This window comes from Panicum hallii, chromosome 1 (genome assembly GCF_002211085.1).
Source record: "Panicum hallii strain FIL2 chromosome 1, PHallii_v3.1, whole genome shotgun sequence".
In the NCBI taxonomy this organism is placed as follows: domain Eukaryota; kingdom Viridiplantae; phylum Streptophyta; class Magnoliopsida; order Poales; family Poaceae; genus Panicum; species Panicum hallii.
Genome location: NC_038042.1, coordinates 9,730,410 through 9,754,605, shown reverse-complemented (window position 1 = coordinate 9,754,605; position 24,196 = coordinate 9,730,410). Strand labels below are relative to the sequence as shown.

General features: G+C 50.0%; 2 protein-coding genes and 5 non-coding genes across 10 annotated transcripts; 1 reads left to right on the top strand and 6 right to left on the bottom strand.

Annotated features, from left to right (window-relative positions):
* Window positions 1-369: 369 nt before the first annotated feature.
* Window positions 370-508, bottom strand: LOC112879130. The gene has a single exon (XR_003225955.1). It is a non-coding gene; the product is annotated as a small nucleolar RNA Z247 (small nucleolar RNA).
* A 3,505-nt stretch (window positions 509-4,013) lies between these two features.
* Window positions 4,014-6,362, bottom strand: LOC112882297 (embryonic protein DC-8-like). Of its 3 annotated transcripts, none has more exons than XM_025947325.1 (2): window positions 4,591-6,362; window positions 4,014-4,492 (listed from the first exon to the last, which is right to left on the bottom strand). In XM_025947325.1, exons 1-2 carry the CDS (start codon window positions 6,208-6,210, stop codon window positions 4,292-4,294), a joined length of 1,821 nt encoding a protein of 606 aa, XP_025803110.1. In that variant the 5' UTR covers window positions 6,211-6,362; the 3' UTR covers window positions 4,014-4,291. The 3 variants fall into 3 exon arrangements, with proteins under 3 accessions (XP_025803110.1, XP_025803118.1, XP_025803123.1); XM_025947333.1 differs by having other exon boundaries at window positions 4,014-4,483; window positions 4,591-6,360; XM_025947338.1 differs by having other exon boundaries at window positions 4,474-4,510.
* Window positions 6,363-6,720: 358 nt separating this feature from the next.
* Window positions 6,721-23,641, top strand: LOC112882318 (probable dual specificity protein phosphatase DDB_G0281963). 2 transcript variants are annotated; one of them, XM_025947351.1, is made up of 5 exons: window positions 6,721-7,146; window positions 7,248-7,348; window positions 22,316-22,383; window positions 22,477-22,981; window positions 23,068-23,641. In XM_025947351.1, exons 1-5 carry the CDS (start codon window positions 7,091-7,093, stop codon window positions 23,220-23,222), a joined length of 885 nt encoding a protein of 294 aa, XP_025803136.1. In that variant the 5' UTR covers window positions 6,721-7,090; the 3' UTR covers window positions 23,223-23,641. The 2 variants fall into 2 exon arrangements, with proteins under 2 accessions (XP_025803136.1, XP_025803143.1); XM_025947358.1 differs by having other exon boundaries at window positions 6,722-7,146; window positions 7,266-7,348.
* Window positions 8,714-8,785, bottom strand: TRNAQ-UUG. Its single transcript has one exon. It is a non-coding gene; the product is annotated as a tRNA-Gln (tRNA).
* On the bottom strand, window positions 9,916-9,987 carry TRNAQ-UUG. The gene has a single exon. It is a non-coding gene; the product is annotated as a tRNA-Gln (tRNA).
* On the bottom strand, window positions 16,940-17,011 carry TRNAQ-UUG. The gene has a single exon. It is a non-coding gene; the product is annotated as a tRNA-Gln (tRNA).
* On the bottom strand, window positions 18,141-18,212 carry TRNAQ-UUG. Its single transcript has one exon. It is a non-coding gene; the product is annotated as a tRNA-Gln (tRNA).
* Window positions 23,642-24,196: the final 555 nt, after the last annotated feature.

The window sequence follows — 24,196 nt, the reverse complement described above, 5'->3', positions numbered from 1 at the left end:
GCAGTATGGATTTGATCTCCACCGTGGTATGGATCTGATCCCCATGTGAGCTTGTTGCCGCAGCAACATGCTTCTCATCTGGAATGTAGTCCTCTTCAAAGCGGTGCCAACACTCTGCAGCGGTGTGGCCCTTCTTGAAGCACATCTGACAGGTGGGCTTTTTGTTGTTGCTGTTGTACTGGCGATTGCTGTTGGAGCCTCCCTGGTATGCGTAGTTGTTGGTGTTGGAGTTGTTGTTCCTGCGACCACAACCAGGAGCAGAAGAGCCCCGGCCGCGACCACCACGTCCAGCACCGCGACCAGTGCGTCCTCCACGTCCGGCCCAGTTTGCAGAGCTGTGGTCGCCACCATGTATGAGATCCATTCTGGTCTCGAAGGTGAGTAGTTGAGAGTACAGCTCCTCAACCGAGATTGGTTCAACCCTTGTGACAAGGGCCGAAACCAGGGACTCGAATTCTGCATTCAAGCCCGTGAGGATGTGCTCGATGAGTTCACCATCATCAAGAGGACGTCCTGTTGCTGCCATATGGTCTGCAAAGCCCTTCATCTTAGCAAAATAATCAGCAGCGGACATGTTACCTTTCTTCATCGTAGTCAGTGCTATGCGAAGATTGATAGCCCTTGCACGGGTCTGCGAAGCAAACATGACCTCGATTGCTTTCCATGCCTCTGCCGCAATGGTGGCTGTAGGCGACTTGAGTCATGACCTCCCTGGTGATTGACCCAAAGAGGAAGCTAAGGATCCGTTGATCCCTAGCATCCCATTCTTCAAACGCTAGATTGGGAACCTTCTTGGCTTCCTTAAGTGATCTTCGCCTCAGGTGCTAGAGTCGTGCCGGTGAGATGCCCTTCAAGACGAGCACCGCGCATCGCCGATCACACTTGAGCTTTCCAGAGGGCATGATTTGCCTTGGTAAGCTTCTCGGTGACAGAATTGGCGAGGAGAGAATTGGAGGAGGAGGAATTGGATGAGCTAGACATGATCGACAGAAATCAAGGAAGGTTTGGCTCTGATTACCATGTAAAATCAGAGGCGCAATAGATGGGAAACACCGAGCCCTAGCTTGGGTCTATGGTGAGCTGCGTGTTGATTGAATGATCTAAGAAAGAGCCTCTCGGGTGGCTTACATAGGCACCTTGTACAAGAGATAACAACCAAGACCATAACAGCCATGGAGTTGTTACAACAGATATATATATATATATATATATATATATATATATATATATATATATATTCAAGCTAGCTAACTTACAACAGATTACAGCTATCTCCTATGGCCATCTACACGACACCAACAACTGGTGATCTTTGTACTCTTTAACACGAGGTGCTCGCAGCCGGCTAGTATCCAATTGTCGCCTTCAGCCTTGATTGAGCGCAGCAGAAGGGACGGTGTGGGTCTCTACGCCTCTGAAAAGCCGAGCATTGCTCTCCTTCCAGAGCTGCCAGCAGACTAGAGCACAGAGGGAGTCGAAGCCTTTCCTCTTGGGTTTTGGCAATTGCATACACAGGGATAACCACCACTCCTGAAGCGACTGCCGCGGCGATGAATTGATGCTGCGGAAACCCAAACGCCGTAGAATCTCCCACCAGACCTGAACAGACTAGGAACAGCATAGCAAGATGTGCTGGCTTGTCCCAGGTTCTTGGTCACAAAGCCAACAAGTTTCTCGGGCTTGTAACCCATGCCTCAAGCGCCTGTCGGCTGTCCACAGTCGCTTCCTGAAAGCAAGCCAAAGGAAGAACTTGACCTTCGGAGGCGCTCGAGTCTTCCAAATGAGAGGTGCCCGGCAGCTGGACAGAACCTGCGTGCAACGCACTGTATGCAGAGCTAGCTTAGTAGATTCCATCTGATGTCCACCGACAGATGAATTTGTCCTCTCTTGGTTGGAGTTGCACCCCTTGCAACCATTCCCAGAGCTGCTCGAACTCAGAAAGGGCCAACTCGTTAAGCGTTCTAGTGATGTCTCTTGTCCATCTCTGGTTTGCTAGAGCTTGACCCACCGTGCGCTTGTTTCTGAATCTTGCCGGGACAAGACAGGATAGGTTGGGGGCTAAGTTCTGGATGCTGGCGCCATCCAACCAACCGTCCAACCAGAAAATTCTGTAAGCTACAACAACTTGATCTCTGAAGGCCAGTTCATTATTCCTGGACTCCTGACGAGCAGAGGTGCAGAAACTTACATAGCTGCATGCCAATTTGCAAGCGGCAGGTAAAACCGGAAATACTCCCATCCCTCCCATTCTATTGAAAATCGGAGAAAAAGTCCATCCGTATGGGCTCGTGCTGGGCCGATTTCTGGGCTAGTTTAGCTTTTCGCCTAGCCCACGTACGATTTCTTTAGCCAAACTTAACTAATAAATTAATGCTCCATCCACATGCTTAACTAATAAATTAATGCTCCATCCACATGCTGGCAGGTTGACTTTCGGTTTCTTCGTGACCAATTAGTAAGTTTATTGGCTAGTGCTATATATTTATATTGTGTTTTTTCCTTTATATTATCCACTTCCCTGCGAAAGTGCATATATATTTATGTGATCCAAGTAAACTATTCGCACGTAGATTTTGTTTTTCATTTGTTTTTATTCTTTTTCTAATTCTCAGCTTGTAATCATCATCGTGATATATCTCGTTATTTATCCATATTAGCACTTAGGAAAATATTTTTTGTTTTTGTATTATTTTTGAGTTTCATTATTTTATCTTATAAATAAAATCTCAATTTACAATTTATATGGATTGTAATATTGATTTAGTATTAATAAGATATTTTATAGTGTTATTTGGATTGGTCTATATGCATAAATATTTGGTTCCGCAAGTCATATGGTTTGTTTGCTTACATATGTATTTGTTATGCGAATTTATATAATTTATCTTGGATGTATAAGATCTTGTTTTGTTATGTTTATTAGTAGTAGAGAAGGTACTAGGTAGTACTTTTTTCATTTCTATATATGTATAAGATCTATGATAAATTGGTTATTCTTCATCTATCTGCTTAATACAAAGAACACAGCTTGCGTACTTAAGAAAAAAATATGCAAATATTAAACTAAATATATTATTGATATCAAATATTAGGCTATGTAAAATAAAAATAAAAACTATAATGACTGCTATGCATAACAATTGCTCACTGGAGCTTATCACAACCCGATAAATAGGGTTAAACTAAAAACGGTCATCTCAAAATTATAATTGTATACTCGCAAAAGAAATATGATTGCGTGCAAAAGGTGTATAGTAAAATTATATGATTGTGTGCAAAAGGTGTATAGTAAAATCGCTATCATGCTTGAATTCATGGACTAAGTTTTAAAATTTATAATTAAATTTGATCTAAAATTTAGTTCATTAAATGATCCAAATAAATGACTAAATTTTAATCGGACTAAGATTCAGTCTCATCTATTTATATGTTTTAAATATATTTTTACCTAAAATAACAGAACTTAATATTTAGGCTAAAGTTACTAAATGATCTAAATGATCCAAACGGAGCCTAACTAAGTTACTACGATTTACAATCCGATAAAAAGTTGAGTAAATATATATCTTTATAAGCGAGCCTAAGACCAATCTCAATATATAATTTTATTGCATAGTTATCAAAACTGAAAACTAGATAATTATAAACTAGATAAATTTTATGATGATAAAAACTCCTCTCACATCTTATAAAATTCGCTCCTTCTCTCTCCTTCTCTCTCCTCACCATATCAGTAATGAAACTTCTCTCTCATATCCCATAAAATTCACGCCTTCTCTCCTCGCTATATCAGTAAAACTGATATCAGTAAAACTGATGCGCTATATTAGCTGATATGACATAAAATTTAACTCCATAAAAACTTCCACCTGACCCGTTAAAAAGTTGTGTGTACATATATATACGTATACGCGGGCAATCTTCCATTCGGGAAGAACCTTTTCATCATTCAAAAAGAAAAAAAATACATACATACATACATACATACATACATACATACATACATACATGCATGCATCTCGAGAGGTTTTACGAACTCCAGGGCGCGCAAGATTAACTTTGGTTACTAGCTATGTCCCGTGCCACAGCATGGCTGTTGGCACGCTAATACAATTGAGAACACTAGAGCTGGTCGACAGGGTCACCGGTCACAGCATCTTTTACACTCACAAGATCACACTCTTGACATGGCAACCTACGTACACCGGCAACGTTATTCTACTACACACGTAGCTGAACGTGTCGCGAAACCGAGATCTCCATCAAAGCATTCCTCAAAGAAACGTCTCCATCAAGCAGTTTTGCGCTTCTCTTCCTTGGCTCCCCCGGCGACCTTCCCCTCCTCGCCTTCGACCGGGACGAGCTCCTCCTCGCCAGCGACGAGCCCCTTGGCGTGCTGCGCGAGCCCGACCACCGTCGCGCCCACCGCCTCCAGCACGTCGCCCACTATCGTCGTGCCGCCGCCCTCCTCGCCGCCGCCGCCGCCGCCGCCCTGCATCACAATTCACAGCTGAGCCGTCAGCTACGCACACACGTCAACAGACACCGCATTCAAGCACACGTGGCAGCACGACGGGCGAGCGCGCGTACCTTCGCCTTCGTCGTGACACCGCCGCCGCCGGCGGCGGCCTTGCCGGTCCCCGACGCCCTGTCCTTCACCTCCCCGGCCTTATCCTCCGCGTGTGAGGCGGTGTCCTTCGTCCTATCCCTTGCCTCGGCGGCGGTATCCCTCGACTTCTGCGCCACGCCACCGACCGCGCCCTCCGCCGTGTCCTTGGCGCGCCCGGCCGTGTCGCTCGCTTTCCGCGCCACGGATCCGGCCACGTCCTTCGCCGTGTCCTTGGCCCGTACGACCGTGTCGCCTGCCCTGCGCGCCACGTCGCCGGCCGTGTCCTTGGCCCTGTCCTCGTGCTGCCCGGTCAAGCCGCGGGAGGCCTCGTCCGCCGCCTGGGACGCCGAGTCCTCGGCCCCCGCGGCCGCGTCGTGGCCCGGCTCCTCCGCCTGGTCGGCGGCGCGCGCCGCGCGCTCCTTCCCCTGCTCCGCCTTCTCCTTGGCGTACTCCGCCACCCTGCGCGCGGTGTCCGCCGTCACCTCCGTCGCCTTCGCCGCCGCCTGCTGCGTGTACCCGGCCGTCGTCCGCGCGGTCGCCACCGCCGCCTCCTTCGCCTTCTCGGCCGCGGCCCTGGCGTACTCCGCCGCCGTCCCGCCAGTGCTCAGCGTCACGTCCTTCCCTTTCGCCGCCGCCTGCTTCGCGTACTCGGCCGCTGCCCCGCCGGTGCTCAGCGTCGCGTCCTTCCCCTTAGCCGCCGCCTGCTTCGCGTACTCCGCGGCCGTCCCTCCGGTGCTCAGCGTCGCGTCCCTGCCCTTCGCCGCCGCCTGCTTCGCGTACTCCGCGGCCGTCTCGCCGGTGGCCAGCGTCACGTCCCTGGCCTTCGCCGCCGCCTGCTTCGCGTACTCAGCGGTCGTCCCGGCCGCGCCGGCAGTGGCATCCCTGGCCCTCGCGGCCGCCTGCTTGGTGTAGTCGGCCGCCGTCCCTGTGGCCTCCTGGGTCTTCGCCTCCGCGGCCTGCGCGCCGCGCGCGCCGGCGTCCTTGGCCTCAGCGCCCTTCCTCGCGGCATGGTCCGCCGTGGCGCCTGCCGCCCGCGTGGCCTTGTCCTTCACGCCCTGCCCCGCCGCCGCGCCGCCCCTGTCGTGCTTCTCCACCGCGGCGCGCGCGGCCTCCGCGTCCGGCCTCCCCATCTCCTCCTGCCGCGTCAGATGGGCGCGGGCTTGGCAGCCGCCCTCCTGCTCCCCCTTGCCGTGGTCGTGGGGAGCCGCGCCGCCCGCCGGCGCGTGGGCGGCCGGGCTCGTCCCCATGGCCTTGTTGCACCTCTCCCTGGCGTCGGCCGCGGTCTGAGCTAGCCACTGCTGCGCATCAGTGCCGCGGCCCTGGCTCTCCCCCTGCTGCGTCGCTGCAGGCTGCTTCGTGGTCTCCTGATACGAGGAGACCACGGTGGCGCCGGGCGCCTGGGCCGCGGCGGCGGCCCCGCGCGGCTGCTGGTTGTTGGCCTTGTTGAAGCGCTCCTCGGCGGCGCGGATGGCCTCCGCCGACCGCTGCTGCGCCTCGGCGCGGTACTTGCCGATCTCCTCCAGGTTCATCGCCTGGCCTTGGCCTCCCTCCTCCTGGCCCTTGGTGGTGGCCTGCTTCCTGGGCTGCTGCTGCGACGCCATTGCGGCGATCGAGCTGGCCGGCGAAGACGCAGCGGCGCCTCTCGAGAGTGCTTGGTTGCTGTATAGGATTGGACGTAGTAGTGTGAGCTGATCGCTAGCTGTGGCTTGCGGCTTGGTGATGGATGGGCATGCTGCGTGATCGGCGGGAGGCTTATAATATACTGGCGTTGGGCGGCCGGGGTTTTCATCGTCGACGCTGCCGTGGCGCCGGAGCGCGACGCGTGTCGCGGGGGAGCTGCCACGTGCGACCGAGCGGATGGGGATCGAGCGAGGAGGTCGTGGTGCGTCATCGGCTCACCCCGGTGGGGAGGCACGACGGCCGACGCAGCCTTTGCGGCGAGGGGACACGAACACGACGCGACACCATCTGGGATGAGTCCGTGCGAGCCCATCTCATTCTCATCCGCCGCACGCGTGGACGACTCTTCCAGATCTCCCCCGCCCGGGCCCGATACTGACTGTGGGCTGTATCCCAGCCCGGCACAATAATTTAGCCTGTTGGGCCGACGGGAAGACGGATCGAAACGGCCGGCCACGAAGCTCTCTCGTCGCCGGCCGCCGCTCTCCTCCGTCGTTCATTCCTCGGTCGTACCGTCGCCGCTTCCTCCAAAGTCCAAACCCTACGCCGGGCGACGGCGTCCTCCTGCGCCCACCCGTCACCGCCATGACGCTTCCGCCTCCTGTCTTACGAAGGCGAGCGCCGTGGCTTTCACGGCCTCGCTCTCCGCGGCGTCCAATGGCGCCGCCGCTTTAAGGAGGGGGGGTGGGGGGGTTGGCGGTGGGGTGACCTAATCGCTGCCTGCCCACGCCATGCTCCGCCGCACGGAGGCCTCTGGTCGCCCTTCCCGTTGCCTACCCTGCGTCGACGATCTCACCGGCGATGCGCTCCCAAATTGGCATCTCCAGTGGTCGACCGCCGACCCCTTGCCGCGTAAGGTTTGATCTGCCAACCCGTTGCTTGTGAGGGTTTCGCTTTTGTTAACGTTATGCGGTTCAGGATTGATAAAGTCGTGCTACCTGGGTTTCTTCATTGATAGGATTCGTCGTTTTCACAGATTGCGGGATTTCGGAAAATGCCAAGCTCTGTTTCTGCTGTGCGCCTGCCAAGCTTATAAGTTCATCTGGCGTCAAATGCTAGGTAATTTCTGATGCTTATTTCGTAGTATGGCTGTTGTGCTATAGGCATGCCCTGTATACCTGTTAGGGCAGCCCCTTTTCGTGTCATCAACACCTCTATGTCGACTGCCGAGCCTTTATTTTGTTTGAACCTTGCTCATATACTAAAACAGAATATGTGGAACAAACCTTTATGCAATATCTGCCAGAATAATCATTTGCAGGTGCTTCCTTACATCTGTAGGGAACTACCTTTTCTCTTAACTAATCTTTTCGATGGTACCGATAAAGAGTGTTGAAAATTTGGAATTTCGTGTCTATGTAAATTACCAGGGATGTATTCAAAATTTCTTAACTTGGGTAACAAAATTAGAATTGTTCTATGCAACATGATTTGCAAAACACAGGCAATTGTTGCTGACACAAATGTCTAGCCTATGGATTTAGGCTGGTGCCGATGTGATGTACAACAATCTTCCTTGACGCTGCCCTTAACCTTGTCTCTCTTGAATCTACCTATTGCTGTGTCAAAATTTTCTACCACATATTATGAGGGCCTATTCTTTGTTCTTAGTGCTTATACATTTAGTGGGTGGTTGGTTTAACTTCTTACGTGGATCATGATATTTATGATTGCAAGATTTCGGAGGGCATGTTCAAGGTCGATATGGAAATAGTGAAGCATTCATCATGCATTATGTTGTATGTCCCAATACTTATTGCTCCTTAATGCTTTACCCGGCGTTTGATATGCTCAATACTTTTTTAAAATAGTTATCACTAAACAAGCCTTCTCACTGTTGAGCTCCTGGAATTCCTTTTATTTCTTTAAGGTTTTCATTGTTTAGTATTGGTGATTCAATATGTTACATGCCTGCTATTGCTGTCATTGTGTGCCACAACTTTTATCTCCATGTGAGACTTGTTGCAGGGTGCAAAGCAACATCTAGGTGCCTAGGGTTGTAAATATTTTCAATGTTTCTCATTTAGCTCAGTTTCAACCTATCATTTAGTTACTCCCATACCTTCCCTAGCTAAGTTTGCTAGATCCATCTGTAAATCATGGGATGATATTTTCTCAGAGGAAGAAAACAAAAGGAACCAACCAACTTTCTCTCTCCCTCTTTCTGTCACATGTATGTCATTTCTATTCCCATTCCATTTTGTGTGCAATCCTATCCCATCGATCCCAACGCCAGTTGCAGGATGAAAGGGGCATGGACATTAAACCATGTCTATCTTCTTAGTGCGTTCTCTGTCGCGGGCTCATAAAATATGCAATAGATTAAGTACTGGAACGAAGTGAACCAGAGGAATATAATTGTATTTTTCAAAAGGTTGGACCTTCTTAGTACATATCCCAATTTTCTTTTTGTCAAAAGAAAGTAGGTCCCACCGGGATTCGAACCCAGGTTGCCAGATTCAAAGTCTGGAGTGATAACCACTACACCATGGAACCATTTTCTGTGTCTTCTCCCTAAGCAATATATTTATGATAGCATATTAGCATGCCCCCATAGCACCATATTTCTTTTTTCTGTTAGCCGTTCCCAATAAATAACAAGGAATTCCTAATTTCTGTAGTTTAACTGATGCACCTTGCTCCTTTATTGAGTACTATTTAGGAAATGAATTTGACTGAAGGGATAACTTCTCTCCAATTCAACATTTCATTTTATTTTTAAATCATTCATTGCCATGTCTGCAGTAGACTGTTGAGTTTTGGCATGAACTTCTGCTTGCCTCCATTTTCAGCAATTTTTTTGGTTATGCCAGCTACTGGGTTTTACCATACCCGATTCTTTCCTATTTCTGAGTCTAAAGAGATTATGGAGCTGTTAATGATGCATGACTTTGTCAATTGGTTGTACCATGTCAATAGACTGATTAAGAAATACAATATCTTGGCTTGAGTGAGACATACTTGCAATTCATTGAGAAATGTATGGTGTGTCAAACTTCTAATGCAAATCAGTAATATAGTGAAAGTCATGAGGGAAATAGCACTAGTCAGTATTGTAGAATTACCCAGCTTGCTTATTGCCTTTCTCACTCTCAAGTATGTTGTTTCTCTCCAGCCGAGCTGTCCTCTTGTTCCATTTTGTGCACAACTCCTATCACTTCAATCTTAATCCTGGCTGTAGGATAGAATGCCACAAATATTTGCTGATCTACATCCCTCTTTTCCTACTACGTTCTCTATCCCAAGCACATTAAGCATGCAATGGATTACAAGCTGGAGCAAATGATGAAATTTTTCTGAATGTATTAATGGGCCATTTGGGAGTGTTCCTCCCAAACGGCTTCACTAGTGAAGCCAAAAAATCTGGATTCACCTGGCTTCTAGTTCATTTTACCCCGAGCTTACAAAACGGCTTCACTATAGTTCCTCGGTTTGCACACAACAGGTGAAGCAAGAAGTTCGGGTAAGCTCTCCCAAACGGCCCTTAAAGTGAACCTGGAAAAGGTAATTGGTTTTTCCAAAGTTTGGATCTTCTGAGCTCCTTTTTACGAAAAGCTAATTGGGTTTCCAAAAGTTTGGATCTTTTGAATGGCATATCACAAATTCTCCTTTGATGTAAAAAGGGTAGGTCCCACCGGGATTCGAACCCAGGTTGCCAGATTCAAAGTCTGGAGTGATAACCACTACACCATGGAACCATTTTACGTGTTTTCTCCCTAGATAATATATTTATGATAGCACATCCCCATAGCACCATATTGTTTTCCTTCTGTTAGCCGTTCCCTATAAATCGCAAGGAATAGGCTAATTTCTGTAGTTTAACTGATGCACCTTGCTGCGTTATTGAGTGCTATTTAGGAATTGAATTTGACTGAAGGGATAACTTCTCTCCAATTCAACATTTTATTTTATTTTTAAATCATTCATTGCCATATCTGCAGTAGACTGTTGAGTTTTGGCATGAACTTGCGCTTGGCTCCATTCTCAGCATTTTTTGGGGGTTATGGCAGCTACTGGGTTTTACTATACCTGATTCTTTCCTGTTTCTTAGTCTAAAGAGATTATGGGGCTGTTAATGATGCATGACCTTGTCAATTGGTTGTACCATGTCAGACTGATTAAGAAATACAATATCTTGGCTCGAGTGAGACATATTTGCAATTCATTGAGAAATGTATGGTTTGTCAAACTTCTAGTGCAAATCAGTAATATATTGAAAGTCATGTGGGAAATAGCACTGTCAATGTTGTAGAATTACCCAGCTTGCTTATTGCCTTTCTCACTCTCAAGTATGTTGCTCTCCAGCCGAGCTGTCCTCTTGTTCCATTTTGGGTGTTGGAGTGTATTGTGCCCATGGGGCATTGTGGCCCATTGGGCCCATGTGTATTACAATAACTATACCCTGTTAGGGTTTGTGTTGAATAGAAAAAGTATCTCTTCTATATGGTATCAGGTTAGCTTGCTCTCCTTCTCTCCTTCTGCCCGCCGCCGGCCACCATGGCCGGCCGCCGGCCGCCGGCCCTCTCCTCCTTTCCTCCCCTCTCCTCTTCCTCTCCCTCCTCTGCTCCCGCTCCGGCCGCTGTGGGCGCCTGGGCCGCCGGCGCCCGGCTGCCGCCGCCCGGTTTCCCCGCCGCCGCGCTGGTCCTCGCGGGGGGGCCGGCCGCGGGCGCCGCCGCGGGTTGGCCGGCCGCGGGCGCCGCCGCTCCCCTGCTCCAGGACGCGGGGGGGCCGGCCGCGGGCGCCGCCGCGGGGGGGCTGGCCGCGGGCGCCGCCGCTCCCCTGCTCCAGGACGCGGGGGGGCCGGCCGCGGGCGCCGCCGCGGTTTCCGCCGTGAGCGCCGCTCCTCCTCTGCTCCAGGGGCTGCCGGGGCTGCCGTCGGGTGCCGCGGCGAGCGCCGCCGTGGGCGCCGCAGTGGGCGCCGGAGCTCCTCTGCTCCAGGCTGCTGGCGCCCTGGGCCCCCTACAGCCCGCCACCACTGCTGCCGCAGCAACTGCTGACGTGGGCGCCGGGGCTGCGGGACCCCAGCCGCGCGCCGCCGTCGATCCGGCCGCCCTGCGGGCCGCTGCACAGCTGCTGCAGGCCGCGGGCGCTGATCCGGTCGCCCTGCGGGCCGCTGTGCGGCTGCTGCCGGCCGTGGGCGCTGCGGGCACGCAGCCCGTCATCGATGCCGCGCCTAGTGCCGCTCAGTCTGGCCTCGGGATGGTGCCCGAGGATGCACCGTTCTCCGGCGCCTTCCGAGGACAGCAGGCCGACGCCGCTCGCGCCGCGGCCCTCCTCACCGCCAAGTCGGAGGCTTCAGCCGCCCAGGAGCGGGTCCGTGTGGCTGCCCTCGCCTGGGAGCGCGAGCGCGCCACGGCCGCCTCCCTCGCTCTCCGGGTCGTCGAGGAGGAGCGCTACCTCCGCATCTTCTCCGGCCAGCCTGTCGACCCTGAGCCCGGCACCTCCTCCTCCTTTCGGGCCCCGTCCGCTGGATCTGGAGCCTGGTACGATCCGACCGACCCCTCGGTCGCCCAGCTCCACCTCCAGGCTGCTGGTGTCCAGAACATCAGGGCCCTGGTCTCCGTCCTCCTCGACCCCGCGTCCTCCTCCTACAGCCGCTGGCGGGACCAGGTCCTCCTCACGCTCCGTCGCTACGCTCTCGACGACCACGTCCTCGTCGACTCGCCGCTCGAGGCGCGGGACGTGACGTGGCTGCGTCTCGACAGTGTCGCCATGTCCTGGATCTTCGGGACCATCTCTCTAGATCTTCAGGACCTCGTCAGGACCCACGGCGGCACTGCGCGACAGGCTTGGGTGGCGCTCGAGGGGCAGTTCCTCGGCAACGCCGAGTACCGCGCCCTCCAGCTCGATGCCACCTTCCGCACTTTCGTCCAGGGGGACCTCTCCGTCGGTGAGTACCGCCGGCGGATGAAGAGCATGGCTGATGCTCTTCACGACCTCGGGGATCCGGTGTCCGATCGGGTCTTGGTGCTCAATGTCCTACGGGGCCTGAGCAGCACCTACGACCACCTGAAGTGCTGGATCACCCGCCAGAGGCCCTTTCCCACCTTCCTGCAGGTCCGGGACGACCTCGCTCTTGAGGAGCTCACCAGGGGTCTTGCGCCCGGATCCTCCTCACCCTCCGCCGCGCTTGTTACCGCTCCACCGTCCTCCTCCGCTGCTCCTGCCACCTCCCTCTTTGGGGCTGCTCCCGCCGGGCAGACCGGAGGAGGGGGGGGGGGGGCCGTGGACGTCGCCGGCGACGGGGTGGTGGTGGTGGCACTGGTGGCCCTGCTCCTGGGGATACCAGTACCGGTGGGGGCCGTCGGAGCGCGTCGACCTCGGCTCCTGCTCCTGCCCTGCCCCTGGAGGTACGCCCTGGCCATCCTTCAGCAACCCGTGGTCAGGGCGCATCTCGATGTGGCCGCTCCAGGGTCAGGTGGGGGGCCTTCGTCCTCAGCTCCAGCCGGCGGCCCTGTTCACTGGTGCTACTCCTTTTTTCGCGCCGTCCTGGACCCCGCCCGCTCAGCCTAGCCAGCAGCCGATCTGGCCGGGGGGGTGGGACCAGGCCGCTCTGGCGCAGTCCTTTAGCACCATGGGACTGACACCGCCGGTCAGCACCGAGTGGATCGCCGACTCGGGTGCCTCGTTCCACACCACTCCTGATGCCGGTATCCTCTCTTCTGTCCGACCCCCACACCCCTCTTGTCCTTCTTCTATCATGGTTGGTGATGGGTCTTGCCTTCCTGTCACCGCCGTGGGTTCTGCTCCTCGTCTTCCTAATGTTCTTGTTGCTCCTCGAATGGTTCGCAACCTTCTTTCCATTCGCCAGTTTACTGCTGACAACTCTTGTTCTATCGAATTTGACTCCTCTGGCCTTACTGTGAAGGATTCGGTTTCCCGGCGTCCTCTTCTCCGATGTGACAGCCCGGGGCCCCTTTACACCCTTCGGCTTCCTGCTTCCGCTGCCTCGCCTTCGGCTTCTTCGTCTGCTGCTTTTGCCGTGACACCTTCTTCCACCACCTGGCACCGCCGGCTTGGTCACCCCGGCCGCGACGTTTTGGCTCAGCTCAGCCGTAGTACCGATGCTCCTTGTACTAAGGCCCCTGCTGAGCACCTCTGTCATGCGTGCCAGTTAGGTCGTCATGTTAGACTTCCGTTTTCTTCTTCTTCTTCGCATGCTGCGCATGCTTTTGATCTGATTCACTGTGACCTGTGGACATCTCCTGTACTCAGCATGTCTGGTTATAAATATTATCTGGTCATTGTTGATGATTTTTCTCATTACTCTTGGACTTTTCCTTTGCGCACCAAGTCTAAGACCTTCCCCACCCTCCTCCACTTCTTTGCCTGGGTGTCCACTCAGTTCGGCCTCACAGTTAAGGCCGTCCAGTGTGACAATGGGCGGGAGTTCGATAACTCCACCTCCCGGTCCTTCTTCCTGTCTCGAGGTGTCCAGCTGCGTATGTCTTGTCCGTATACCTCTCCTCAGAACGGCAAGGCTGAGCGGATGATTCGCACGACGAACGACGTCGTGCGCACCCTCCTGATCCAGGCCTCTCCGCCCCCGTGCTTCTGGGCTGAGAGCCTCCACACCGCCACCTACCTACTTAACCGTCTTCCGTCCACTGCTTCTCCCGCTGCCACTCCACACCACGCTCTCTTCGGTACCTCTCCTCGCTACGACCACCTTCGGGTCTTCGGGTATGCGTGTTACCCTAACACCTCCGCCACCGCTTCTCACAAGCTGGCGCCCCGATCGACTCGTTGTGTGTTCCTCGGGTACTCCCCTGACCACAAGGGGTACCGATGCCTTGACCTCACCTCTCGCCGCGTTCTGATCTCCCGACACGTCGTCTTTGACGAGTCGGATTTCCTCTACTCTACCTCCTCTACACCTTCTCCTGACCCCGAGCTGGAGACTCTGTTTCCGACTGATCCGGTGGTTCAGCCACCGTTCCCTGTCTGTCCTTTTCCTGCAAGTTTCCCTGGCACGCCGGCATCGTCTCCGGTGATCCCTGCTGCGTCGAGCGCGGCCCCGGTGCCCGCGGTCGCACCACGCGCGGTTTCCGGACCTCCGGTCGTGCCGCGCGCGGCCCCAGTGCCTTCACGTGCACCTGCGCGGTACGCCCAGCCGGTACAGGTGTACCGGCGTCGCTCGGCGCCGACCCCGACACCACCGCAGTACACTGAGCCGGTGCAGGTGTACCGGCGTCGTTCGGCGCCGACCCTGGCGCCGCCTCCTGCTCCGGAGGCTCCTGCGACGCCGACGCCGGCGCCGTCGCCGCTGCCGCCTCCTCCGGCTCCCTCTCGTGCCGAGCCGGAGGTATACCACCCGCCAGTCATCCATCGGGATCCTCGGCATATCCATCCCATGGTGACTCGGCGGATGGCCTCTCAGGCCGCGACTCTCTCCGCCGCCGAGGGAGAGCCGCGTGTCTCTCCTGTACCCTCCTCTGTCCGCGACACCTTGGCGGATCCTCACTGGCGTCGCGCGATGGAAGAGGAGTATGCGGCTCTTCTTGCCAACCAGACGTGGGACCTCGTGCCGCGTCCGTCTAGTTGCAATGTGGTGACTGGCAAGTGGATCTGGACGCATAAGCGTCGGGCTGATGGCACACTGGAGCGCTACAAAGCTCGCTGGGTTCTCCGGGGGTTCACACAGCGGCTTGGTGTGGACTATGATGAGACCTTCAGCCCTGTCGTGAAGCCTGCTACGGTGCGCACTGTCCTGTCGCTTGCGCTCTCGCGCTCTTGGCCTGTGCACCAACTGGACGTGAAGAATGCGTTTCTTCACGGCACTCTGTTCGAGACTGTCTACTGCTCTCAGCCAGCGGGATTTGTGGATTCGAGCCGTCCGGATATGGTCTGCCGGCTCAACAAATCTCTCTATGGGCTGAAGCAGGCTCCTCGGGCTTGGTACTCTCGGTTCGCCACGTTCTTGCTGACATTGGGGTTCACCGAGGCCAAGTCTGACACGTCTCTCTTCGTCTACCTGCGAGGGGATGAGACCTCTTATCTGCTGCTCTACATTGATGACATTGTGCTCACAGCCTTGAGTCAGCAGTTGCTTCAGAGTGTCATCTTCTCTCTGCGGCAGGAGTTTGCTATGAAGGATCTCGGTCAGCTCCACCACTTCTTGGGCGTCACTGTTGAGCCTTGCCCGTCTGGTCTTCTCATGCACCAGCGGCAGTACGCACTCGATATCTTGGAGCGGGCTGGGATGACTGATTGCAAGCCCTGCTCCACTCCTGTCGACACTCAGGCGAAGCTGTCCGCCGATCTGGGTGATCCGGTGGCTGATCCTACTGCCTACCGGAGTCTGGCTGGTGCTTTGCAATACCTCACCTTCACCAGGCCGGATCTCACCTACGCTGTCCAGCAGGTCTGTCTCCATATGCATGATCCCCGGGAGTCACACCTTGCTGCGCTGAAGCGTCTCCTCCGCTACGTCCGTGGCACTGTGGACCTCGGCCTGGTTCTTCACCGCTCGTCTTCTGCTGAGCTGGTGGTCTACACCGACGCTGACTGGGCTGGCTGCCCGGACACCCGTCGATCCACTTCCGGCTACGCCGTCTTCCTGGGCGGCAACCTGGTCTCCTGGTCGTCCAAGCGGCAGCCGGTTGTCTCTCGCTCCAGTGCCGAGGCGGAGTACCGGGCTGTCGCTAACGGCGTTGCGGAGGCGTCCTGGCTTCGACAGCTCTTGGCGGAGCTCCACAGCCCGCTCGCCAAGAGCACGATCGTCTACTGCGACAACGTCAGCGCCGTGTATCTCTCCACCAACCCCGTCCAGCATCAGCGGACAAAGCACGTGGAGATCGACCTACACTTCGTGCGCGATAGAGTCGCAGTCGGCGATGTTCGGGTCCTCCATGTCCCGACTACCTCCCAGTTTGCTGACATCTTCACCAAGGGGCTGCCCTCCTCGACCTTCTCGGAGTTTCGATCCAGCCTCAACGTAGCCGGTGGCTAGTCGTGGCTGCGGGGGGGTATTTGCCCCTTGTTCTCTCTTCTTGTCCAGTCTTGAACACCGCTGCGCCGGTTGTTCAGACTGCGGGGGGATGTTGGAGTGTATTGTGCCCATGGGGCATTGTGGCCCATTGGGCCCATGTGTATTACAATAACTATACCCTGTTAGGGTTTGTGTTGAATAGAAAAAGTATCTCTTCTATATTGGGCACAACTCCTATAACCTCCATCTTAATCCTGGCTATAGGATAGAATGCCACAAATATTTGCTGATCTACATCCCGCTTTTCCTACTACGTTCTCTATCCCAAGCACATTAAGCATGCAATGGATTAAAAACTGGAGCAAATGATGAAAATTTTCTGAATGTATTAAGGGGCCGTTTGGGAGGGTTTCTCCCAAACGGCTTCACTAGTGAAGCCAAAAAAAAGAAAATCTGGATTCACCTGGCTTCTAGTTCATTTTACCCTGAGCTTACAAAACGGCTTCACACTATAGTTCCTCAATTTGCGCACAACAGGTGAAGCAAGAAATTGGGATAGGCTCTCCCAAACAGCCCCTAAAGTGAACCTGGAAAAGTTAATTGGTTTTTCCAAAAGTTTGGATCTTCTGAGCTCCTTTTAGGGAAAAGCTAATTGGGTTTCCAAAAGTTTGGATCTTTTGAATGGCATATCACAAATTCTCCTTTGATGTAAAAAGGGTAGGTCCCACCGGGATTCGAACCCAGGTTGCCAGATTCAAAGTCTGGAGTGATAACCACTACACCATGGAACCATTTTACGTGTTTTCTCCCTAGATAATATATTTATGATAGCACATCCCCATAGCACCATATTGTTTTTGCTTCTGTTAGCCATTCCCAATAAATCGCAAGGAATAGGCTAATTTCTGTAGTTTAACTGATGCACCTTGCTGCGTTATTGAGTGCTATTTAGGAATTGAATTTGACTGAAGGGATAACTTCTCTCCAATTCAACATTTTATTTTATTTTTAAATCATTCATTGCCATATCTGCAGTAGACTGTTTAGTTTTGGCATGAACTTGCGCTTGGCTCCATTCTCAGCATTTTTTGGGGGTTATGGCAGCTACTGGGTTTTACTATACCTGATTCTTTCCTGTTTCTTAGTCTAAAGAGATTATGGGGCTGTTAATGATGCATGACCTTGTCAATTGGTTGTACCATGTCAGACTGATTAAGAAATACAATATCTTGGCTCGAGTGAGACATATTTGCAATTCATTGAGAAATGTATGGTTTGTCAAACTTCTAGTGCAAATCAGTAATATATTGAAAGTCATGTGGGAAATAGCACTGTCAATGTTGTAGAATTACCCAGCTTGCTTATTGCCTTTCTCACTCTCAAGTATGTTGCTCTCCAGCCGAGCTGTCCTCTTGTTCCATTTTGGGCACAACTCCTATAACCTCCTTCTTAATCCTGGCTATAGGATAGAATGCCACAAATATTTGCTGATCTACATCCCGCTTTTCCTACTACGTTCTCTATCCCAAGCACATTAAGCATGCAATGGATTAAAAACTGGAGCAAATGATGAAAATTTTCTGAATGTATTAAGGGGCCGTTTGGGAGGGTTTCTCCCAAACGGCTTCACTAGTGAAGCCAAAAAAAAGAAAATCTGGATTCACCTGGCTTCTAGTTCATTTTACCCTGAGCTTACAAAACGGCTTCACACTATAGTTCCTCAATTTGCGCACAACAGGTGAAGCAAGAAATTGGGATAGGCTCTCCCAAACAGCCCCTAAAGTGAACCTGGAAAAGTTAATTGGTTTTTCCAAAAGTTTGGATCTTCTGAGCTCCTTTTAGGGAAAAGCTAATTGGGTTTCCAAAAGTTTGGATCTTTTGAATGGCATATCACAAATTCTCCTTTGATGTAAAAAGGGTAGGTCCCACCGGGATTCGAACCCAGGTTGCCAGATTCAAAGTCTGGAGTGATAACCACTACACCATGGAACCATTTTATGTGTTTTCTCCCTAGATAATATATTTATGATAGCACATCCCCATAGCACCATATTGTTTTTGCTTCTGTTAGCCATTCCCAATAAATCGCAAGGAATAGGCTAATTTCTGTAGTTTAACTGATGCACCTTGCTGCGTAATTGAGTGCTATTTAGGAATTGAATTTGACTGAAGGGATAACTTCTCTCCAATTCAACATTTTATTTTATTTTTAAATCATTCATTGCCATGTCTGCAGTAGACTGTTGAGTTTTGGCATGAACTTGCGCTTGGCTCCATTCTCAGCATTTTTTGGGGGTTATGGCAGCTACTGGGTTTTACTATACCTGATTCTTTCCTGTTTCTTAGACTAAAGAGATTATGGGGCTGTTAATGATGCACGACTTTGTCAATTGGTTGTACCATGTCAATAGACTGATTAAGAAATACAATATCTAAACTTGAGTGAGACATATTTGCAGTTCATCGAGAAATGTATGATGTGTCAAACTTCTAGTACAAATCAGTAATATATTGAAAGTCATGTGGAAATGGCACCAGTCAATGTTGTGAGAATTGCCCAGCTTGCTTATCACCTTTCTCACTTTCAAGTATGTTGTTTCTCTCCAGCCGAGCTCTCCCCTTCTTGTTCCATTTGTGCGCAGAGAATGCCACAGATATTTGCTGATCTACATCCCACTATTTCCTACTACGTTCTCTATCCCAAACAAATTAAGCATGCAATGGATTAAAAACTGGAGCAAATGATGAAAACTTTCTGAAGGTATTAAAGTAAACCCGGAAAAGGTAATTGGTTTTTCCAAAAGTTTGGATCTTCTGAGCTCCTTTTTGGGAAAAGCTAATTGGATTTCCAAAAGTTTGGATCTTTTGAATGGCATATTCACAGATTCTCCTTGGATTTAAAAAGGGTAAGGTCCCACCAGGATTCGAACCCAGGTTGCCAGATTCAAAGTGAGTGATAACCACTACACCATGGAATCATTTTATATGTGCAGTTCCTGGATAATAGTTTTTATTGCACATATTTGTGGTGCCACCTTTACTTTTTTCTGCCTTTCTCAATAATATCTGGTGAGGAAAGAAAAAAACTATTTGATGTACCTTGCTGCATTGGACATGTACAACGGTAGCCTCCCGACGCGTCGTTGCGTAGTGGAGTTTTAAAGCGGGGCGATAATGTAAAGAGAGGTAGAGGTAGATCTAGACTAACTTGGGATGAGACGGTTAAGAGAGATCTTAAGGAGTGGAATATCGCTAAGAAATTAGCTATGGACAGGAGCGTTTGGAGATTAGCAATTAACGTACCTGAACCGTGATCTTTTTTACTTTTTGTTTAACACCTAAATCTTCCTTTGTTTTGTGCCCTTTTTTATTTCTTTCTTGTTTTCCGTGGGTTTCATGTTTAGCCTACCCCAACTTGCTTGGGATAAAAGGCTAAGTGTTGTTGTTGTTGTTGTTGTTGTTGTTGTTGTTGATGATGTTGATGTACCTTGCTGCATTGTTGAATGTTTAAGAAGAGCAGGTTATCATTTCGGCAGTAAGGGAGGAAATGGATTCAAAGGAAAAGGCAATTCCCCTCCAATTTAACAATTTTCGTTTATGAAATATTTCCTTTCCATATCAGTATTCAGCTTGTGGTTCCTAGTAGATGGCCTGTTAAGTGCCATGTCTGCTTGTCGCGGTGTAAACGTGTTGAAATTGCATTTTGTTACCACTTCTGGTAATATAAAGATCGAAGGATAGTTATTGCAGGGCTACTCAACTTTACTATTTCTAATTCCAGAAGATTGTGGAACCGTTGATGTTGCTTGCAATGCGAGTTAGATAACTGTGTTAGAAACACTTCAAGAAATACAGCATAGTAACTTCAGTGGAAAATATTACCTTTATACTCCGTTCAGAAATATATGATGTGTTGCTTTTTATTCAGTACTACATAGATAATAACTATTCTGAATCATTCAATGGAGATAGTAACATCTGATGTTGTGAGAATTACCGTTAAAATATAATATTTCAATACTTTTTAAGTTTTTAACTTATGTACTACTGTAGAAATAGATGATGGGAATTTGCTTATTCAAGACATAACATTCCAAAGGGTTATATGTTGGTGAACAAATGTATTGGTAAAGAAAAGAATATTGACATGTTTTTCTGAATTTTCAGATGCTTATTTCATCTGATGTTGTGAGATAGTAACCTGAGGCCAAACCTCCAAATAGGGATGGCCAGCAACTTGATCCATTCACAAACAGGAGCATATCAAGGCTCCCACAGAGGAGATAGAAATCATTGAAACTCATTTGATGAAAGAAAAGTTTTGTGTCCATTCACAAATAGGAGCTGACAGCCGTATGCTCGTATTCAAAATTGTGTCGTCTCAATCAAAGTGAAAGAAAAAGAAATCGAACTCGTATTATCCTCCTTTTTAAAGACGGATACGGGCATACGGCTGTTATACAATATACATACGTCTCCTGACCGTTTATATGGCTGACGGCTGACACCGCCGTCCTCTTCCCCGGTTCCCCCGCGCCCGCGCCGCCTTAACCGGCCGTCCGCTCCCAGCGTCAGCCCTCGCACTTCCGCTGCCGGCGTCGACTCGCCGCGCTCCTCCTCCGCCCTCAGCTGGTTTCGGAATTGGCGCGGAGCGGGCGAATCCGTCCACGCTTCTGATTGATTTTTACCCTGGTAAGGAACCCTAACCATCGGATTTCCCTTCCTCTCTAATTGCGGGTTTCCTTGGAGGTGCTTCAGTTGCCGGCGCGAGTAATCGGTTCAATTCCCGTGTTCGCGTGCATCATTTAGCCGCGTATTTGTTCCCGTTCACCCATGGATCCGGTTCGGTTCGACTAGGATGCTTCATTTCTTTAGGGCGCGCGGAATCGATGGGTCGCTGCTGGTGCCCTAAGGACTGGGATCCCAGGTGCGGGTGTAAATTATTTTTCCATGATGGTGTTTCTGGGGCTCAACTGATCCCGGCGTGACGCACGTTATGCCCCGCCCTGCTCCTTGTGGTTGGGTTTACGTGAGGTTTTGGGGTTGGATAGCTTTGGAAATCCTGAACGCCTGACCTAGAATCATTCACTGCTTCCAGAGTCTGTTGGCGACTCCATGATTCAGGGCCTGGTTGGGACATTATGAATACAATGGAAGGAACCGCCAATATGGCTGTTGGTTTGTATTACAAACTAACTGCCTCCCAATTGTTTGCTTTACCAGAATTCAGTTTTACAAAGAGAATGTGGGATTTGGTTTGTGCCATGATTCAAATGGACATTGCTGCTTACATGATCTGTGTTGTATAGGCCTGATGAAGTGTAGCTATGAACTATACAGTGTGGCCATCTTTTTAAATCACTTTTTAAACCAAAATACTCTGCATCAGCAATGATGCTGAAAGATGTGAAGATTTGAGAGATTCACCGCATTGTTAAAGATTGTGTGGGTTCTATTCTTTTTTTCTTTTTGTAACTGGCCAATTCCCAGTTCCTGTCCCAACTTATGTTGTTTATGCATTAGGACTTCAGACTATTGAAATAACAAGAGTCTAAGTTTATTTTTTAGTTGCTTGTGCTGACAAGTCTGCCTCGTTAAATGAACAGAATTAGTTTGCACTCCACTTGGAGGTGTACAAATCCTGTTACTGCTAAGTTTCTTATACTTTATTTGAGTAAAAATACTTACTGTACTTGGCATTGGTGCATGAAAACTTCAATTGTCTCTTTTTCAAAATAAAGACTTCAATTGTCTGAATTGTGACTAATAACACAGAGGATATATAATTCATGGGGTTGTCACAACCCATAATGTCAAGATGAGTTTCAGTCATATATCATAAAACAATTGTGCACATGCATCACAGAAGGACTGTGCTTCTGCAAGTTATGGAATGTATTTTCCATGGATCATGTCCTTAACTGCATATGATGCTCAGGATAGATGAATATTACGTTTCCATAACTATGAGCATACAGCAGTAACATCTTTACATTTTGTTTAATTTGCAGTATGTAAGGAACTTTTTTTTTTTTGCTTTAAATGTTTACCAGTGAGGTTCATGATCTCTTATTGCTTGTCTGTGAACATTGCAGGTGCAAGCAACATCAAATCAATTTCCAGTAGGCTTATGGAGGCTTTAATTTCAAGTTTAAACAACATGGTAAGTTGATTTTGTATTTTTTGTATTATGTATTGGTACAGTTGTACCATGTTTGCATGTAAATTTCGCACAACTGATATAATGTGGTTAAAGGAGATGGAAACCGGTCAGATGTCAGAATCATTAATTCAACAAAAGCCAGGACCAGAGGCCAATCAAAATCCTGTGGGAAATGATGTTAACCCAGGAAAGGAAACTGATGAGCTTCCAGGGTCCGAGGTCAATGAAGAGCCACTGGAAACATGTCAGGACACAGTGGTGGAAACTGAAATCATCCCAGAGAAGAAAGCTGATCCGGAGGCAGGATTGGAGGTTAATCAAAAGCCTACAGAAACATGCCAGGAGAAATCTGCAGAATCTTTTCTGAAAGAAAAATCTGCAGAACCTGATGTTAACCCAGAAAAGCGAACTCCTGATCCAGGCGTTATTTACCGCTGTAAAAAATGTCGGAGGATGCTTGCAACTCAAGAATTTGTTGTTACCCATGAAGTGGGCGCAGGTGGGAAGAGCTTCAACAGAGGCAAACGGTCAGATGATGATGACAAACAAACTGAATGTCCTTGCATCTTTGTGGAGCCAATGAAGTGGATGCAAACTGGTAAGTTCTCCATTTATGATGGTTTTACCTCTCTTCTTTTAGAGCATTCGTCATAAGCCACTGATATTTCTCTGTACTATTTGCAGTGGAAGAAGGATATGTTGCGAATAAGCTCTTCTGTATGGGATGCAAAGCTCGTCTGGGACAATTCAACTGGGCTGGTATGCAGTGCAGCTGCGGAGCCTGGGTGATTCCAGCGTTTCAGCTGACTAAAAGCAAGATCGATGAATGCTCAATGTAACCACACAATCAAGTGAATCTTTGATCCCTTTAGCAGTGATGTTACTACTTACAACATATATATGTATGTAGCTAGGAAATAGTATCGGCTAGCATTCTATAGCTACTCTGGTGAAGTGGTAATCAGCAGTAAAAAATTCTGATCTCATCCAGAGCATCAGCGCTTTGGTTTCACCAAGCTGCAACAACTGAACAAACCTGGAAGCGTTAGGCGGGCCCTAAGGTTACTGATTGGTTTTGTTAACGTCTCTACTGGAGGACTTGAACTCCTCGTCTTTTGGGTATGACATGGTGGAATCTCATGATGGGATCTATTTTCTTGAGATTGGTATCATCAGTCTCATGAGTGGATTTGTTTTATCGATATGAATACTTCAATTCTGATCTGCTGATAAACTTGATAGGGGAGGTCTTTCGCAATGGTACGGTCCAACTTTGTAGCGAATTACCAGCATGTGTGTGTGATGCCCTTGTCAGTTTGTTGGGCGTATATATCAGCTACGAGCCTCTGACTTGAAAGGAATGATGTGAGTGTCTGATATCTTCGAACAAGGCTGTTTTTTTTATGCTAGTTAGTTATATGTTTGAATGCAAGCATGTAACTGGAGGCAGTTCAGTTCCAGGGCCTTGCATGCGTGGCAAAGTTCATTTTCGTTTTGTTCAAAACTTGCAAGAGAATACGGAGTGTTACTGAAGCACCCACAAAGAAAGTACTGGCATGCTGTACGGATTATACTAGAAATAATGGTTGCACGTAGAATCGATTTGTACATGAACTATATACTTGTCGTAAGAAAAAACCAATCTCGACCGATCATGCCCCTCTCGATCAGCAGGGAAAATAATCGCTGAAAGTGTAATATCCACCGTGCCCACATTGTGCGTCCTGGCTGGCGCTGGCGCCGTAGAGCAGGCCGGCGAAGTCTCCGCCGCCGTACGCCTCATCCAGGCGCGGCGGCGCGAGGCGGCCGTCTC